Source organism: Euleptes europaea, chromosome 12 (genome assembly GCF_029931775.1).
Source record: "Euleptes europaea isolate rEulEur1 chromosome 12, rEulEur1.hap1, whole genome shotgun sequence".
NCBI lineage: Eukaryota > Metazoa > Chordata > Lepidosauria > Squamata > Sphaerodactylidae > Euleptes > Euleptes europaea.
In genome coordinates, this window is record NC_079323.1 from 15800521 (window position 1) to 15820410 (window position 19890).

Consider the following 19890-nt stretch of genomic DNA (forward strand, 5'->3'; position numbering starts at 1 on the left):
AAAGTGCAATGATTCTTTAGTGATGTACCTGTGTGTGTGTGAAGGGCCGTCAAGTCGCAGCTGATTTATGGCGACCCCTTTAGAGGTTTTCATGGCAAGAGACTAGCAGAGGTGGTTTGCCAGTGCCTTCCTCTGCACAGCAACCCTGGTCTTCCTTGGTGGTCTCCCATCCAAATACTAACCAGGGCTGACCCTGCTTAGCTTCTGAGATCTGACGAGATCAGGCTCGCCTGGGCCATCCAGGTCAGGGCAGCTCTTTGCTGGAAGGAAAAAGAACCGGAACCACTGTCGTCCGTCCGGGCTTTTCGGGGAAGACAATTCGCGGCGCACCGCTCCGCCGCGGCAGCGAGCGGGCGCGTTTCCATGGTAACCAGCGGAGCGTCCTGCGCCGAAGGAGCGGCCATGTCCGCCCGCGGGGACGACGCGTCTCGGCCGCGATACCTTTTCCACCACCTCCCTCAGAAAAACTTCCCCTCCCTGGAAAGCAGGGAGAACCGGGACCGCCTGGCCCAATGGTGCGGAGGAGAGCGGGCTGGAGCAGAGTCCCTGCGGGGTGGGGCGGGACGGGAACGCGGGCTGCCACGGAGGGTCGCCTGAGGTTGGGGTGGGAAGGGGTTCCATGGCTGCGGTGGGAGTAGGGTTGCCAGGGCCCTCTTGGCAACCGGCGGGAGGTTTGGGGGGCGGAGCCTGAGGAGGGCGGGGTTTGGGGAGGGGAGGGGCTTCAATGCCATAGAGTCCAATGGCCATAGGGTCCAATGGCCATAGGGTCCAATGGCCGTAGAGTCCACTGCCATAGAGTCCAATGGCCATAGAGTCCAATGCATAGAGTCCAATGCCATAGAGTCCAATGGCCATAGAGTCCAATGGCCACAGAGTCCAATGCCACAGAGTCCAATGGCCACAGAGTCCAATGGCCACAGAGTCCAATGGCCACAGAGTCCAATGGCCACAGAGTCCAATGGCCACAGAGTCCAATGCCATAGAGTCCAATGGCCATAGAGTCCAGTGCCATAGAGTCCAATGGCCATAGAGTCCAATGCCATAGAGTCCAATGGCCAAAGCGGCCCTTTTCTCCAGGAGGACTGACCTCTGTCGGCTGGAGATCAGTTGTAATAGCAGGAGATCACCTGCTGCTACCTGGCAGTTCTATATACACAGAAAAACCTAGGCTGAAATGAGCGATTCTAGACAGTGATACCAGCATGTATTCACTCAAATTGGTTTACTGTAACGTCAAAAGTCAAATAAGCATGATACAACAAATATACTGTGTGTTAACATCCAAATTCTAAGGCAGTGGTTCTCAGCCTTTTTTTGACCAGGGACCACTAGGACTTCTTTGTTCGGTGCAGGGACCCCAAGGTTCAAAATAAAAATTCCGAGAATTTGAAAATAAACTTTAATCATAACTCTTAGTTAAACATTAAACTTAGAATAATATTTGAATATATATTTTTATAATAGAGAACTTTTAATTGAAAATATTAATTTATTATGGGTTTATAACTTTGTTTCGCGGACCTTAATTTAGTTCTCGCGGACCCCTGGGGGTCCACGGACCCCCGGTTGGGAACCAGTGTTCTAAGGTGAGGAACAAAACTGAAAGTCCTGTCAGGTTGAAATCACCTTGCAGTAATACATACAAAAATCCTGGATAACACCAAGTTCTTCAGTAATAAAACATAAAGTGTCGTCTGCTGTCAGTTTTGTTTCTCACCTTAGAATTTGGATGTTACCACACAGTATATTTGTTGTATCATGTTTATTTGACTTTTGATGTTACAGTAAACCAATTTGAGTGAATATATTGTGAGTTTGAATTAGGCCTCTCATTTACCCATGGGGGGGTGGGGGGGATTTTCATCCCCAACTAGTAAAAATATGGTCCTGTCAGAGTAATGCTCTAGGAATTTCCCCTAGCCTGTAAAGTAAAGAACATAGTTACTACTGGAGTCTACATAGAACATCATCTGGAAGTGACATCACATCCTTAACCCTCCCCAGGCACCATCCCCAAAATCTCTTGGCATTTACTGTGGCAGTGTTGGGAACTGTTGTTTGAATTAGGGTTGCCGATGGCCTTGAGAAAAAATTGTCCTACTCCTTTAATAGAGGCTTAATGTGTGGAAATGGGCAGGTGAAGCTTTTCGTGCCATGGGGGTAAATAACACCACCTAGTAAATAATTTCCCATTAAGCCTCTGTTAAGGGGGCAGGACATTTTCTTTCTCCAGGTTGTTGGCAAACTTAATTTGATTGGCTTCTGACATATAGGCCTGGTGAACCCGGATAACAGTATATGACGGTAGAATGAACAATATGACTTGAGTCTGCCACTAGGGAATGCCATTATTTAATTGGTTCTTGTAGGTTATCCGGGCTGTGTGACCGTGGTCTTGGTATATTCTTTCCTGACGTTTCGCCAGCAGCTGTGGCAGGCATCTTCAGAGGAGTAACACTGAAGGACATTATTTAATATTTTGTCCTTATAAAAACATAAGTATATTCAGAAGAAACACTTTGCTGTTTTCCATGTTAATTTTTATTTTGTACATATGTTTATCCAGGGAAGCATTGAAAAAACATGGTTTTCCCACCTGTATTGTGAAAGTGATATAGTGAATTCCATCACATAATTCTGTGGCATATGTAGACCAAACCTGGTATTGAACTCTTTCTGTACTCTACAGGTCCATGGATGGCAGAATCACAGCACAGGCATTCAGCTTTGATCAGAATTTCAAAGGCTATCAACAGGAAGATTTTCTTATGGTAGTTATACAAACATTATTACTTTTATGCAAAAAACGTGCTGTGTGTGACAATTGTGGGCTCTAACCTGGATGGCCCAGGCAAGCCTGATCTCATCCGCTGTCAGAAGCTAGGCAGGGTCAGCCCTGGTAAGAACTTGGATGGGAGGCTACCAAGGAAGTCCAGGGTTGCTGCGCAGAGGTAGGCACTGGCACGCCACCTCTGAACCTCTGTTGCCTTGAAAACCATACGGGGTTGCCATAAGTTGGCTGTGACTTGACGACACTTTCCACCACCGTATGTCAATTGTGTAAGTTTCATTCACAGGAGTGCTTCTGTTAGTTTTTCCCATGGTGGAAAATTGTAGCATGGGGAAGATTTATACCCCACTGTACTCGCAAGTCAAGCCTGGGTTTGCTGAGGAACAGCTGTTCAGAGCTTTCTGATTTATGAGTAGATATGGGTATAAATCCTCCTCATGTTACAGTCTCCATCATTAAACGGGTTGAAATTAAATGAAGAGAGTTTCTGTCTAGACATTAGGAATAATTTTCTAACAGTTAGAGTGGTTCCTTAGTGGAACAGGCTTCCTCGGGAGGTGGTAAGCTCTATTTTCCTGGAGGTTTTTAATAAGAGGTTAGATGGCCATCTGTCAGCAATGCTGATTCTATGACCTTAGGCAGATCATGAGAGGGAGGGCATCTTGGGCATCTTCTGGGCATGGAGTAAGGGTCACTGAAGGTGTGGGGGGGAGGTTGTTATAAATTTCCTGCATTGTGCAGATGGTTGGACTAGATGACCCTGGTGGTCCCTTCCAACTCTATGATTCTATGATTAGAATGACTTGCAGGTGTAGCTCCATGAATGAAAATATGGGAAGCAGTTCTGAATTTCAGACTTTTGGAGGAGGCAAAGGCTCAGGAGCTGCAGTCACCTTCCTTGACATATCTGTTAAATTTGGTTCAGCAACAGAGGCTATTCAGTTGATGACCTGTCATTTGCTTTGCACTTCTAGGACTTTTTAAATCACCCAGATGTTAACAGCAATTTGAAAAAGCTTTCAGCCTCTGGACAGTGGACTACGTTAAGTAAGTAGCAAATATCTGGGAGAAGCGTCTCTTCTCCTTTCGATGCAATCATTTTCTCTCTTCTATAACCACTCCCAGTTTGTAATAGTGGTATGATTCATGTTTATGCCTTTTCAATAATTGCACAATAGAAAACACTACCCTTAACAAACCGGTAAGAGGCATTAATGTGTTTAGATTCTCAGTTGTTCAGGATGCATCATCTGTGTTTGACACTTATGTTCATTTCAATGATTTATGCTACAGATTTTGATACTATGTCTGAAAATAGTGTCTGTGTTTTTTTGTTTTTCCCCCAAAAGCAATGGTATGAATCAAATCTGGTTGTAGTACTAACATAGCATTTCACTCCACCCAAAGCTTCTAAACAATTATGTTCTGGTGATTTTTTCTCTTTGCTTTTCGCTTCGTGATAAATCCTCTGCCCTTTGATTTCTGCATTGTGTAAACGGTATACACTTAGGAACACCCACTAGCTAAGGATGATAGACAGCCATTTCACTATAACCTATTTCCACTAGCTTAGGATGATAGTCTGTCTGCCATTTACATATAACCATTTGTTAGGTTTGTTGTAATTTTTTTAGGTATAGGCTATCTGGTTCCCTTGGAAGGCAGTTTCCCAAAACACTTGAAAGCGGGAAATGTATAATTTTGTTAACCTCTTTCATGTCTACCCTTAAGTAATCTTTTAAAGAAAAAAATGGGGGGGCACACACGTTAGAGGTATATAAAATTACGCATGGTGAATGGATAGACAGAACCTGTTCTCCTTTTCCCATAATACAAGAACTTGAGGTCACTCGCAGCCCATTCCTGAGAAATGGGCTGGCAGTGCATAGGCGGCAGCGTGACCCCACCGCCAGCATAAATGCTCTTATATTCTGTGAGAAGAGGCACTTATGCTGGCAACCGGGGCAGTTCCATCGGCACCTGGGCACCCCAGAGCTGCACGCCACTCCGCCGACACCCCAGTCTCTCCGGGACCTAAATCCTAGAAGAGAAATCTGGTGCCGGAGTGGGGGGGGGCATTCCCAGGGGTGGAGCTGATGTTAGCTTCCTAAGCCCCTCTAAGCCAGGAACGCCCCCTCCAGCAACAGCATTGCTGCGCCAGGTTTTTCCTGGTGCAGCCTCGCTGTTTTCTATGAGGGGTGGGGGAAGCCCCATTTTTGGATTTTAAAATTTTAAAAGACTTTTTGTAGCCTTGCGGCAGCCAGGAAACCTCTTTGGAGGCGCCACAGCAGTGCCTTGGCTATGTTGTCCCCGGCCGCCGCAAGGCTCAGGAATGGGCTGTCAGTGAACATGATGGACAATAGATTCAGTACAGAGAAACTGAAGTAACTTTTTCACACAGTGTGTGATTAACTTACATATTTCCCTGCTGCACAATGTAATGATGACCACTATGGTTGTTTTAAAAAGGACAAGACTTGGATAGGCTATCGGCAGGCATTAGCCGAAATGGCCAAAGGAAATCTCCCAGAGGAAACAATGAGTGCCATTTTCTTATGCATGCGGAGGGGATGACAAACATATCAGAAGATTGCTGCATTCGTATCCCGCTTGTGGGTTTCCAGAGGCATCTGGTTGATCACTCTGAGAAACGGGAACAGATGGACCCTTGCTGTGATCTAACAGGGCTCTCCTTATCTTTGGAGTCTGCAAGGCTGGTTGAAAGGGCTTCCAGAGCTGGTCTCCAGCGGAGTCCTAGCCCCACTGCTAGGGCTGCTGATTAGATAAAATGAAGAGCCCGGCCTGCTCTTGGCAAGTGTCACTTAAGACTTTAGAGACAGCATGATCAGCAGAAGTCAGTAGGTGAAGCATTTCACCGTCTGGCAGTAAGGACTGTAATCTGCTTAGGTGTGCAGAGAAAGTGATGTTACAGGCACAGGAAGAGAAGCCAGTAAAAAAAATGTCAACCTTATTTATTTATTTATTTATTTATTTATTTAGTGATTTATAGCCCGCCCACCCCTGACGAAGCTTACCCACTGCATCAGCAATCAGCTTTTCACTCTCTCTTTTACACACTCAAATGTGCACCCATTCTGTCTGCAGAGGTGTTTGTGATTGTTTAAATGCAGTCTTCTGACATTTTTTTTAGCTCCGTATGAAGCCCTTTCTCTTTGTTCAGCATCTTCTTTACTGTTTTCTTTTAATCCTTGACTTTCAGCCAGGTGCTACTGAAAAAAAAGTGTTCTCATCTGGATGTTTATCAAATTGTGTTGTGTTACTTTAACCTTGCTTCATATCATTGGCGAGAGGCAGGGAAATGCAAACTGGGTTATATTCAGATCACCATGAGCAATGCAGAGTTTGCAGAATGGGACTTTCCTGCCTCCTCCCTCCTGCAGCATCCCTGTTGAACCGCCCCTCCCCCTGTTCTGCAAGAACAGTATAGGGAGTGCAGTGGGAGGAGAGGATTGGAAAAAGTTGCATAAATATATAACAACTGAATTAAAGCAATAAATTAGATCTGGCAATAAAACAGTAATAATTTATAACATAAGTGATTGCCCTCAGCTTAGTTGTCATTCAAAGCATGGATAAACAGGACAGGCTTTACCTGTTGACTAAAAGATGATAAAGTCGGTGCCAAGCAAATTGGACTAGGGAGGTTGTTCCATAATGTTGCCACTGCAGAAAAGGTCCTTGCTCCATCTTCTTAACTTCTGAATGCAGACATGCCTATGAAGGCCTCTGATGCAGTCCTTAAGCTAAGCTCATATAAGAACAAGCAAACCTTTAGATGCCCTGGTCTGAGACAATCTAGGGCAGGGGTGTTGAACTCAATTGTTACGAGGGCCGGATATGACATAAATGTCACTTGGTCGGGCCGGGCCATGCCTCGCCAGCCCAGACTGAGAGTGGGGTGGGGGGTGGCTGCCTCAGCTGACTTGCGGGCTGGATAAGAACTCTCAAGGTGCCGGATCCGGCCTGTAGGCCTTATGTTTTGACACTCCTAATCTAGTGATTTAGCGGTCCAAGAAATAGAGGAAGAATTGTTTTTTATATTCTGACTTTCTCTACCACTTAAGGAAGAATCAAACCGGCTCACAATCACCTTCCCTTCCCCTCCCCATAACAGACACCCTGGGAGGTAGGTGGGGCTGAGAGAGCTCTGAGGCTGTTACTAGACATTTACTGTAATGCCTAGTTGCCTTTGGGGGGCAGTTGACTCAGGACTGCCGTTTTCAATGGTAGCCCTGTGTTCTCCATGTTTAATTCTGCATTGTGATTCAGCTGGAATTTTAACTTGAGTTTTCAATACCTGAACCCAGTGCTCTAGCCACTGTACCACACAGATACTAGCAATATTCCTATTTGCGAAGACTTTCAAATTTTCGAATTTGGAAATATAAGTGGTATATTCCCCTGCTGTACATCTGTGAAATACAATTGTCTGGCCTCGTGCCAAAGTTATTCCTCTTATTCCATCAATTTCCTTTCTGCCTTACCTTTCAGATACCAGCGTGAACAAAGTTGAAGTGAAGAATATTCTGTGTACCGAAGTCTCCATGTCGTTCTTTGACCGATTGTTCTGTGAAGGGGTTGTTCGAGAAAACGGATATATTGTCAAGTGTTTTGACGAATACTGTGATGAGATGCTAATCGCTGATGAGCTAAGGAAGGTGAAACACAGTTTAATCTTTTGCAGGTGCCCACACATTGTTGAGCACTGCCCAGTGAATTTTTAATTATCCTTCCATATTTCCCACTAGTGCTTCTTAAAACAGAAGAAGGGTGATGATAGTGTTTATGATGATGCTGTTGAAGAGTTCAGTGTTTTCAGTGCTATAAAATTTAACTCAATATCCAAATATGCTGGTAGTCCTGTTGTACCTGTATGAGGCTTTTGTTTGTCCAAATAACACTTTTTGGTTTGTTTATTTCAAATTTTATTGTCTGTTTTCAATATTTATTCTTCCTTTCTCTCAGATGGCAAAACCTAAGGTACATGTGCTAGGGTAGCTTAGGGTAAACAACAGTAAAAATACACAACCAATGCTGCAGGACTCACAGTAAAGAAAAAAACAGCACTGAGGCTACCAAATATATAGAAAGATCCTAAACTACAGTTTTATGATTTTATAATGCAATCCCAAAATGTACATATACAACTATACAAACATGCTACTAAGGATAACAATACAGAAGCCATTCAAAGCCACATAGAATGCTCCATAAGTTCAAACACACACACACATATATATGGATATGTGTGTGTATATATATATGTGTGTGTGTGTGTGTATAAAGCAGGCAATTTCAAGTCTTATGTTCGTGATAAAACACTGGTTGAAACAACACTGATTGAAAATTGAAGATGGAGTTGAGGATGAAGACGATAGCCCCAGTATTCAGTCGTTTTGTCTAGCTTCCTCAGTTCAGACTATCCATTAAAAGGAGATGTATATACATGAAACATCTTCCCTGGCATTCACAGCATAAACTAACAGCTTTAGAAATGCTTAGGGTGCAGCAGTTTGCAGCTCTCTCTCTGTCTCTCTCTTTGTAGTTTAGGGAATATTCACAATTTTCTTTTATATTTTTAGTTCCATAAAAATGCCAAATAGTACAATTTTATATGCTTTTTAAGGTACAAATGATTCATTGTATACTGTTAAAGTACTATTAACAGTAGTACTTAGAATTGATATGGAAGTAAGTATTGTGGAGGAGTGTGCAATGTTCCTTTGGGCAAGTCACACTTGCTCAACCTCTCCTACCTCACGGGGTGTCTGTTGTAGGGAAAGGAAGGGAAGGTGATTGTAAGCCGATTTGATTCTCCCTTAAGTGGTGGAGAAAATCAGCATAAACCAATTCTTCTCCTTCTCCTTCTCCTCCTCCTCTGTATAAAAGATTTATTTTGATGAAGAGATGACTACATACAAATAGATTACCAGATGCATTGTATCTATTAATTTTAAAAAACGGGAATGCAGAATTAATACATTTTATATTCAATGTAAGTATTGAACTATTTTACACATTTTCCAATTTATATTCTTCCCTTTCTCATACAAGGTACTTCTTTTGGAAGATTCAGATCACTACGATTTATTCAGCCGTTCTGATCGTGAGGAGTTTCTCTTCTGTCTTTTTAAGCATCTTTGCCTTGGAGGAACTCTTTGTCAATATGAAGACGATCTTGGTCCGTACTTAGAAACAACAAAAGCTTTATATAAAGATCTAGTGAGGTAACCTTTTCTTGTTATGAATCTGATTTTCAGAAAGTCTGTGCCTCTAAGAAACCCACAAGCAAGACGGCTGCAGCAGCATTGTCCTGCCTGTGTTCCACAGCACCTAATATAATAGGCATGCTCCTCTGATACTGCAGAGAATAGGAATCCATTATGACTACTATTCATTTTGACTGGTAGCCGTGGATAGTCCTATTCTGCATGAACATGTCCACTCCCTTCTTAAAACCTTCCAAGTTCGCAGCCATCACCACATCCTGGCGTAGGGAGTTCCACAATTTAACTATGTGTTGTGTGAAGAAATACTTCCTTTTTGTCTAATTTGAATCTCTTACCCTTCAGCTTCAGCAGATGACCCCATGTTCTAGTATTATGAGAGGGAGAAAAGCTTCTCCCTGTCCTCTCTCTCCACAACATGCATACTTTTATAGACCTCTATCATGTCTCTCCATATCCACCTTTTTTCTAAGCGAAACAGCTCTAAGAGTTTTAACCGCTCCTCATAGGGCAGTTGCTCTAGCCCCCTGATCATTTTGGTTGCTCTTTTCTGCACCTTCTCAAGCTCAGGGATATCCTTTTTTAGGTGTGGTGACCAGAACTGTGTAATTTTGTTTAGGATTGAGCTTTGAGACAGCCACCAAAAATGGGCCAATTCTCATCTACTTCTACCAGTACCTTACCACCCATCTGTGTGGGCCACAGGGTCTCTGTCCTTCCCTGCCCCAAAGACAAGTTCAGAGGTCCCTGATCTTTTTGAGCTTGCGGGCACCTTTGGAATTCTGACACAGGGTTATGGGTGCAACCACAAACTGGCTCCCATAGGAGGAGACAGAGCCAATCACAGAATGTCAGGGAGTGAGATTATGTATAACTCTAGTAGTAACTCTTCAACGTCAGGCTGAAGTTCTGCTTAACAGGATGCCTTTTAAAATAAACATATTGTTTTAAATATTTTTTGTGTACACACAATTTACTTCCAGCCATGCAGTGACGATCCTTGTGCTGTGATGGCAACTATGGTTAAGCAATATTTTTTTGAATCTGCCCAACCGATCTGTTCTTCAGGGAACTTCGTATCACTATTAGTTATTCTCATGTCCCCTTTTTGTTGCTTAAAATCTATTTTGATATTGCATTCTGTCATCTCTTAGACTACTGGTCCATTCAGCCACTTAGGGATTATTCTTTCAGCGCCGGGATACCTATCAAACTATAAAATGTAAATTTTAACTAGTTTACATGTCTGCATTAAGCATTGCTTTATATTTTCTGTATTTCAGTGTTCAAAAGGATCCTGAAACTAAAGAAATAAATATAATATCTACTGTTTTCAAAGTCTCTGCCTACGTAAGTATCTCATTGGAGCAAAAGCGTAAACTACAAATGTAATTAAAAAGATTGTCAGATATTTTAAAGTAAAATACAAAACATTCATAGAGACTAATTTTAAGTAAGCAAATATGTTTTAAAGTTAAGCACTGTTAAATCTTTCAGCAGATCAGAAAATCAATTGAAAGACATTTCTATGTGGCTTTACTTTCTGAGAAGTGTTGTTTTTACAAACTTGTTTTTCCTGCAGTCCTTAAATCAGTCAAGGGTAACCCAAAAGCTCTAGTCTTAATGAGAGTACTCAGAGATAAAACGTGAAAGAAAAACTGTCCAGGTCACTCTAGCAGTTAAGAATCTAACCCTAGTCCCACTGTCAACCAGTTTAACAAATGGCAGCCTAATTGGTTTACTAACTTGATGATTTGCTGTGTTGACAACGCACAAAACAGATCTTTGCCATGGCATGAACTAAGGAACATATGCAGCTACCCTATCTAACTCACAATGCAATCCTGAGCAGCCTTTCCAGTCTATTAAAGTCAATAGTCTTAAAAGGTATCAACCTACCTCAAACTGCACTTTCAGTACCAACACACTGCCTAGCAGCTGCTCTCCAAGGTCTCGGAAAGGTCTCTCTACCTGCCCTGCCCTGTGATCCTTACTGTGGCTGAATCTATGATCTTCTGTGGTCCTTGTGAGCTATGGGGTTTCCACTCCAAATAATCCGATATATATATATATATTTGTCCCAGTGAAGCTCCAGCAGTAGGAATACGGTCTTCTGAATAGCTCCGTTTCGATGTCCTTCCTCAGTCCCACAGCTCGATGAGTCCCCTCAGTATTCTCATCTCATACTTTTACATCAAAGGCTTTCAACCCAGCATTTCACAAGTTCCTGGATGGATACCGGTACATGCTTCATTGGGGCTTTGAAGCACGGTTTCCCCTTATATGGACTATACAGCAATCAGCCTATGCACTATTGCTGTATTTCATTAGTGAGCACAACTGCTGTATGCATTGCATAATATTTATGACAAGAGTATAATATATGAAGAGATGTGTTTGGTACTTGGTTATGTTTGGATTTAGCCCTTCTATGTTGATTTTTTCTTAGTGTAACCCCTATAACATAGAGGTGTTTCTTTGGTAATTAGCTGAATATTGGCGGGCAAGGGCTGCAATTGGCTGGAGGTCTCCCGCCGTACGTGGGCAAATGGGAACCCTAATACCAAGTCAGACCCCTGGTCTTCCTAGCCTGATAATTTTCACTTCAGGTGACATCAGCTATCTTAAATACTTACCTGGCTGTCACTACCTAAGATTATTTTGTTTTAATTGAGATGCCGTGGATTGAACCTGTGACCTTCTGTATGTGAAGCATGTGCTCTGTGGTGCGGCTCCTCCCAGCAGTTCAATCAGGTCCTGAGATACATGTCAGATGAGTGCTTCGCCATGCAGGAACATTTAAGTCTGCATTGCACAAAATTGCTTTACAGCTCACTTCCAAGACCTCATTAGGAGAGCATGAAATCTCATTGGCTTTTGGATTGACAGCCCAATTCATTATCAGTAATGGCAGTCTTTCCCATGCTTCAAGAAGGGCCAGGGTATTACTACCAGGCAGCCCTGGCCCATGAATAACTTGTTCCTGGATTTCACCCAGTGGTAAATCAGTTGGAATGTCACTCACTCAGAGATAGGTGTGGGTTTTAACAGTAGTCATAATAACTTCAGGCTCAAATATTTTGCTGATGTGAGATTTCAAAATAAAGAAAAGAGCCTAACGTGCTATCAAATGTCATCAAAACTTTTTTTTAAAAAAAATGCTCATTTGCACCTTATCTGCAGAAGTGCTTTTGGCAACAGGGTGGTAAACAAATGCAGTTTCACCGAGGCAGATAATCTAGGCACACTTATTCTGCACTAAATTCTGTTTAATCTAAAACTTCCTTCTGAGTGAACCTGCTTAGGCTCAGGCTATAAGCTATGTAAAAGGAGCCCTGTGGCGCAGAGTGGCAAGCTGCAGTCCAAGCTCTGCTCACGACCTGAGTTCGATCTCTACGGAAGTTGGTTTCAGGTAGCCGGCTCAAGGTTGACTCAGCCTTTCATCCTTCCGAGGTCAGTAAAATGAGTACCCAGCTTGCTGGGGGTAAAGGGAAGATGATTGGGGATGGCACTGGCAAACCACCCCGTAAACAAAGTCTGCCTAGTAAACGTCGGGATGTGACGTCATCCCATGGGTCAGGAATGACCCAGTGCTTGCACAGGGGACCTTTACCTTTTATAAGCTATGTAAGGCGAGTTGGTATAATTATACCAGTAGTAAATACCGGTACATAATACCGACTTGCCTCATCAACATTCAACAGAGGAGTTCATTGCGCAGTAGGCTACTTACGTCATCACTGGATTAAATGACATTTCTCCAAAGTCCGAAGCTAAAATGATCTGGCACTGGCGTCATTAAATCAACCGAGTGTCACACACATAACACCTGTTAAAAGTTACATCCACAGATAGTGGAACAGATACTATTCTTAACTAGTTGTATATGGAATCTAAATACTGCGATGAGGATGTAAATAGACGTAACCGTTATCTTGAAACAGTTCAGATGAGGACTACATCTGAGATAGCTAAAATAAAATTCCATTACCCAACTGACTTTTCGAAGGTTAAGATGGTGCACGTTTTGGATCAGCTCAGTTGTGGAAATATAGACGTTTTGAATTTCGTAAAGCGCTTCTTCAAGCAAAATAACCGGAAGCAGTTCGCTGGATGTCCACTCAGCGTGGACACGTTGGGAGCAGTCTTTATTATTATTTATTATAATCCACAGTCATCTGTGAAGCATGTGCAGAGTGCTTTAAGGTCTTTATGCTGCCCTTGAAGCAACTTTACGCTGCCATCCTAAGGAGAGTTACATCCATCTTAGCTCATTGACTTCAATAGACTTAGAAGGGTGTAACTCTGTTTAGGATTGCACTATTAGGATAAGATATTATTCCCATTTTACCGACGGGGAAGTTACTAGATATCAGTTTTACCTTGGATTTAGAGGCGGCCTTATGCAGGTCTCCTGCTTTGGCGTGTAAATTGTTTGTATTGTGGGATATGTATCCTGATCCTCTGCAGAGTTAAATGTGCTTAAGGACCAAAAAAAAGAGAACAAAGATCTCAACTCTTCCATCAGTCTGTTAAAGGAAAACTGTGCACGTGCATAACCATGGCTATAGTTTTTTAACTGTGTTTTTGTTCCCCAAATAGGTTTAAGCCATTAGGTTTGTTTTAAACACATGCACACAATCTCCCTCTTCCACCCCTTGAGAGCTTTTACAAAACCAAAAGATAGTCTACTCTACACAGATACAAGTAAATAAGATACAACTTACTGTAGCCATTTTTTCCACTCTTCCTTCTAGTGAGCATTTAATTTTCCTGATTGTTAAAAGTTTCAAAATATGCCAATAGTACGTTCTGGACTTTCAAATGTTCTTGTATGATGGACAAGGGCGCATGATGAAGGTCTCCTGTTTCACATCTGCTGGAAACACATCTGTAAATTTCAGGGCTCAGATGCGCATGAAGTCCTCAAGGCCTTTTATCTTTAACTGGAAACCTCAAAGAGGTAAATGCCTTTCTCAAGAATAGCTGTGACTAAGCAGACAAATAATTGCCTTTTAACATGTGTGGTTTCGAAACATTTTGGCCATGGGGCCCCCCTGAGATGTCCTCATTGCTGCCAAGTCAAGCTGGATTTCAGCATCCGCAGTTTCAAATAAAACAACCGGCCCAGCTGCAGCTTCATTTAAATACAGCAAATCAGATAAAACAGGTCTTACCACTCTGGTTAGCAAAGTTTGAAGCCTTCTCCCAGCCAAAGGAGCCTTTCTCTGACTCTTCATGTAGTCAAATTTAAGCTACCAGGGCCGCGTAGAGAGAAAAAAAACCCTGAATTCATCTGATAAAGCGGAATATTGTTGACCTATTTGTCATTTGTAGAATTAATGGGATAATGTTATGTAGCTCACGAGAAAATGTGGGGCGATAAGGGAGATTGTAGGCTGTGGAGGTTGGTTGACATATGAGAAAAAGACAAATGACATTAGATAGTCAATTGATTTGAGGAATAGAAGACCACGCAAGATATTTAGGGCAGGTCTACACAATATATATAACCAAAAAAATATATCCAGTGGCACCTTAAAAGTCTAACTACATTTGTTTCAGTGTGAACTTTTGTGGGCTACATCTCACTTCTTCAGATAGATATGTGATAGAAAATCAGACTAGGAAATTTTATGGGGCAGGTTTGTGGTGGGAGGAGTCAACAGGTGTAACACTGAGTCAATCAAGTGTAAATCTCAGCGTAAGAGGAAAGGGAGGAGTTGATTAAGAAAGGGTAGTTGTACCACTTCGGATTGCAGGTGAGAACATATGTTTCTTCATAATTCCCTACTTTAATGACTCCCAGTAAGTGGAAAACCAGAACAGCTTGTAAAGAGCTAAGCTCTTTCATTCTGTGTGCTAATTTTTAAGGGAATTTTTACACGAGGAAACATTAAAAATGTTACTCCTCCAGGTATACTCTAAAGTGGTACAGCCCATTCTACACCGTATTCCGTTGCCTATGTAGACCAGCCCTTCATTTTTATTGTTTTATTGCAGAAATTACTACTGAAAGTACCTTTACAACTGCAGCGGTTGCATTCCTTCTGCAGTACTTTGATTAAATCTGATTTCTTTCCTGATAAGAGAGTCCTGAGTGTTTCCCCAGACAGAAGGCTTTCAGCATCCTGCTCTATTGCTAAATTCTCCCCCCTCCCTATGCTTACTGTATTTCGTGTAGTATGTAGCCATTTTGATTATGAAGCGTGGGAAGGAAGAACACGGTGCAAACGGTACTTGCATCCTATACACTCAAGAGTACTAACAATAATGTATTAAACAGGTGCACAATATTCAGCCTCAGACTAAACATGGTGGTAGAATCCAATTTAGTAGCCCCATAATTAGGAAGCAACTTGGAAAAGGTTCATCTGTTTACTGTGTTCCATAGCCCAATGTTGCCTAAACAGATCTATTTATTTATTTATTTTATTTCAAACATTTCTATGCTACTTTCCCACCCAAATAGGATGCCTGAGGCAGAGAACATGAAAATATTAAAACATTGAAACAGCACATAAAATAATATAGAAGTCTGTAAAAACATATAAACACCACAATGCCAAAACCAGGGGGGAGGGCCAATAACAGTTAGCAAAAACAATATAGCAAAAAAAACCAAAAAAAAAAAACCATCAACACCAGAACAGACTTCACCCACTGGTGGAAGACAACATCAGAGGAAGTTCCAAAATTTTGGCACAGTGACTGAGAAAGCCAGTCTCGGGCTGCTACCTGTCTAGCCTCAGATGGCCTGGGCATAGGATTAACAGGTCTGGGTTGGGAAATACCTGGAGGTTTTGGGGGTGGAGCGTGAGGAGGGCAGGGTTTGGGGAGTGGAGGGACTTCAATGCCATAGAGTCCAATTGCCAAAGCGGCCGTTTTCTCCAGTGGAACTGATCTCTATCGGCTGGAGATCGGTTAAAATAGCAGGAGAGTACCTGGAGGTTGGCAACCCTACCGGGGCACCTGAAACAGGGCCTCTGAAGATGACCAGAGTGACCACAAAGGTTCCCATTAGACAATGGTAATGAGGCTCTTACAGTGCAATCCTATGCAGACTTACTCCAGCCTAAGCCCTGGGTTTAGACCAGAATAACTCTGCATAGGATTGCACTGTTAATGGTCTATGGCAGGTTGATCACTGTATGATCCACAGATGGGGTCAACAAAAATATGCTAATGAAATGCATTCCTTCCTTCATTTGGCAGAGCTGTGATGGCAGCAGTGGTGTAAATTAACATTTTAAAAATCCAGCTGCACATGAACCAGGTTAAGAGCCAATACATCCATTTAGTTTTTGGATACATTTTTGCCATGCATATTGTTAGAGGTAAAGGTGCAAGCACCGGGTCATTTCTGACCCATGTGCAAGCACCGGGTCATTTCTGACCCATGGGGTGAAGTCACATCCCGACGTTTACTAGGCAGACTTTGTTTGCGGGGTGGTTTGCCAGTGCCTTCTCCAGTCATCTTCCCTTTACCCCCAGCAAGCTGGGTACTCATTTGACCGACCTCGGAAGGAACGAAGGCTGAGTCAACCTTGAGCCGGCTACCTGAAACCAGCTTTTGTTGGGATCGAGCTCAGGTCGTGAGCAGAGCTTTGGACTGCAGTACTGCAGCTTACCACTCTGTGCCACGGGGCTCTAGACGTTAATAAAACCAATCTGCATTAGACAGATGAATAAATATGAGGATTACAACATTTTAGTAAGTCTCAATATTTTCTCTTCTAGGATGTTCATGGCCTTTGTTATCCTTCGTCCATTAGCCACGAGCAAACATTTGCCTACTTGATCGTCAATCCTTTGAAACGCCATGTCTATGTTTTGTACCACTCTTTTGGCACACGTTTCTTCTGCAATTGACTGATTTCAGCAGCATTGAATTAGCGGATGAACTTTTTAAAATATAGGTGTCAGGGTTTCATTCTTGTCCCAGAAATCCAGGAGACCGTGGATTTCATACGCTTATTGTTTGTATAGTTTAAATCTGTGTATTCAGACCAGTAATTGTAGAAAAGTTATGCTGCTAATGGATTGACTAGCAAGTTCTCATTGTCTTCCCCACCCCCGAATTCATGTGAAATACATGTGCTTTAAATAACTTTCAGATATAAATTTGTAAAATAAATGTAGCATTTCTGAAATAGTGTCCCAGGCACAACTGCGGGAAGAAAGTTCCTTTTCATAAACGACAATAGGATGCATTTATAAAACCAGTAGGGGATTCACAGTCCTAGGTATGTTTACTGCAGAGTAAGCAGTTCCATAGTATTTTAAAAAATGTGTTGATTAAATTATGTGGGAGATTTATGTGTTGATTACATTAACTTACTATCAAAATAACAAAAACACAAGAGGAATTAGATGGAATATGGAATCCCACAATATCCCGAACGGAGAACACGCTTAAAAGTCTAGATTCTGTTGGTGATGGTTCACAAAGAGAGTGTTTATTTAGAAAGTTATGTTTTATCGGTTTTATAAGTACTGGCCAATGTTTGTTTGGAAAGAAGTTTGCTTTTAATGCTGCATTATTGTATTAACGTGAACCTTAATTTTAAAAAACCGACCAAAAAAAAAAAAGTTCCATAGTATTCTTGTCATACTTAGGGTTGCAACTTTAATTCTGTCCGCCTCACTTCTGACCGGCTCCCCGGAAACCCTCCACGTTTCCTTTCAGGGGTGGAGTGGGGGGAAACGCAGTGGGTGGGTTTTTCTCCCGACTCTTATGACTGAAGCGATTTATGGGCGGTCGGGAAGGAATTCTCACCCAACAGGCCATTTATTCATGGAAGGTTTTGCCTTGGATTTGCCACTCTATAGATGCACGTTTCCCCCCATCCGAATTCTCAAAACTCTGCATGGGGGCTTATTGTTGAGTTTTGAGAATATGACTGGGGGGGGGGGAAGGGGGGGCAGTGCATCTAGAGTGGCAAATCCAAGGCAAAACCTCCCATGTATAAATGGCACCCAGAGACTCCCAGCGCTTCGTCCCGCAACTCCTAGGCAAGCGGAACTGGCCGGAGAAAGGAAGCGCCTTTCTTCTCGCACCACCGCTGCAACCGGACCGCAAAGCAAACTTGCAGCCTGCGTGGGTTGCATGGGTGTGTGTGGGGGTCCTCAATGCGTCTCCCCCCTCTTCTGCCGCCAGCAAGTTATGTGCAAGTGGAGGCAGCACGTTATGTGCATGATGGGGGGGGCGGATTTTCCTACTTCCCTCCTTCAAGCTTTGATTGCCTGGGCCGCGGGGGGGGGGGGAGAGGAGAAACTCGCAGCAGCTTCCACGGGAAAGGGGTCTTCCTTCTCTCCCCACCCCCCAACTCTGGTTTGAAGCCCGGATCGAGGTCTCGTTTCCCTCCCCCCGCCCTTTTCTGGCCGAGAGAGGGAAAATAGTCCCCATTTCCCCTCCTCCTCGCCCCCGTGGGAGGGCTGGAAAACTTTTTTTTTGGGGGGGGGATAAGAGTAAAACACTTGATTGCCGGACGCTTCGAGGAGGACGAGCGGCGCGGGCGGGCGCGAGAGAGAGGGCGATCCAACCCGGCGCTAATAAAACGACAAAGACGGCGAAGTTGGCTCCCTCGGGCGGGAGGGGAAAAGGCGTCTGCTTACAAGGGAGAAGAGGAAACACCGGGTTCCTTTCCCGCTCAGGAGGACTGGACTTTAATTTGGACTCTATTATATTACTATTAAGATTTAAAAAAATATTGTATTGAACTTTTAGAGCCTAACGTAGGAACAGTTAGTTGGTTCACTAAGATAATTCACCGTGGGTAGCCGTGTTAGTCTGCCTGCAGTAGTAGAAAAGAGCAAGAGCCCAGCAGCACCTTAAAAAGACTAACAAGAATATTTTCTGGCAGGGTCTGAGCTTTCGGGAGCCACAGCTGAACTAAGGTGCTACTGGACTCTTGCCCTTTTCTACTAGTAAACTTTTATAGCACTTTACCAAGTTGCAAATTTAGAAATAGCCCAGTGGTCTCTTGCTGGGAATGTTTAAAATAGCCACGTGAGCATTTGTTCCAGAGCTCAAGAAACACTAGTGATCTCTTGTAGCACCTTAAAGATTTAACAAAAATATTTTCTGGCAGGGTCTGAGCTTTCTAGCTGTATCTGAAGAAGGGAGCTGTGGCTCACGAAAGCTCACACCCTACCAGAAAATAAATCTTGTTAGTCTTTAAGGTGCTACTGGACTCTTGCCCTTTTCTACTATTGATTCACTAAGGCGTTGCAGAAAAATATATATTTGTTTACTTTTGTTAAGTTTCGTTTGGTCATTTGGTCGTTTGACTTAACTCGCCCCGGCCGGCACGAGCTCTGCGGGCCGCGCGTAAACTTAAAAAGAGAGAAGCGGCCGAGATTGACGGCGCAGGCGCAGTCGAGGCTCGGCTCCTCCTTAAATTCGGCGCGGCCGGGCGCGAAGAGGAGTGGGAGGAAAAAAAAAAAAGAGGGACGGGCGGAGGGAAGCGCTGCTCGCCGGCTGGGCCGAATTAAGTCCCGTCGGCTTCGGTGCGGGCGGGCTCGCGCGGGGCGGAGCCGGCTCGGGCGGGCGCTTCTCCGAACTTTTGTTTGGGAGTTGTTGTTGTTTTTTGCGCGCGCCGCGAAGTGGGATAACTTCTCCTCCCCCCCCCACCACCCCCATTTATTAATTACTCTCGAAAGGAGAGTTCCGGGGCGGGGGGGACGAGAGGCTCCGGCGGGGGAGGGGGTGGGGGGAAGAGACCCAGCAGGGGGGGGGGCGAGCCGGAGCCGCGCCGTCGGTGCGGGGCATGCGGGTCGGAGAGCCCGGGGCTGTTGCTTGAAGAGACGCGGCCGGAGCAGGGAGGCCGGCCAGCCAGCCAGCCAGCC

At 43.7% G+C, this 19890-nt stretch overlaps 1 protein-coding gene across 1 annotated transcript; it reads left to right on the forward strand.

Annotated features, from left to right (window-relative positions):
* Positions 1-402: 402 nt before the first annotated feature.
* Positions 403-16911, forward strand: CFAP300 (cilia and flagella associated protein 300). Its single transcript, XM_056858687.1, has 7 exons — positions 403-515; positions 2690-2771; positions 3766-3838; positions 7304-7470; positions 8867-9039; positions 10323-10389; positions 16780-16911. The coding sequence occupies exons 1-7, from the start codon at positions 403-405 to the stop codon at positions 16909-16911; spliced, it is 807 nt and encodes a 268-aa protein (XP_056714665.1).
* Positions 16912-19890: the final 2979 nt, after the last annotated feature.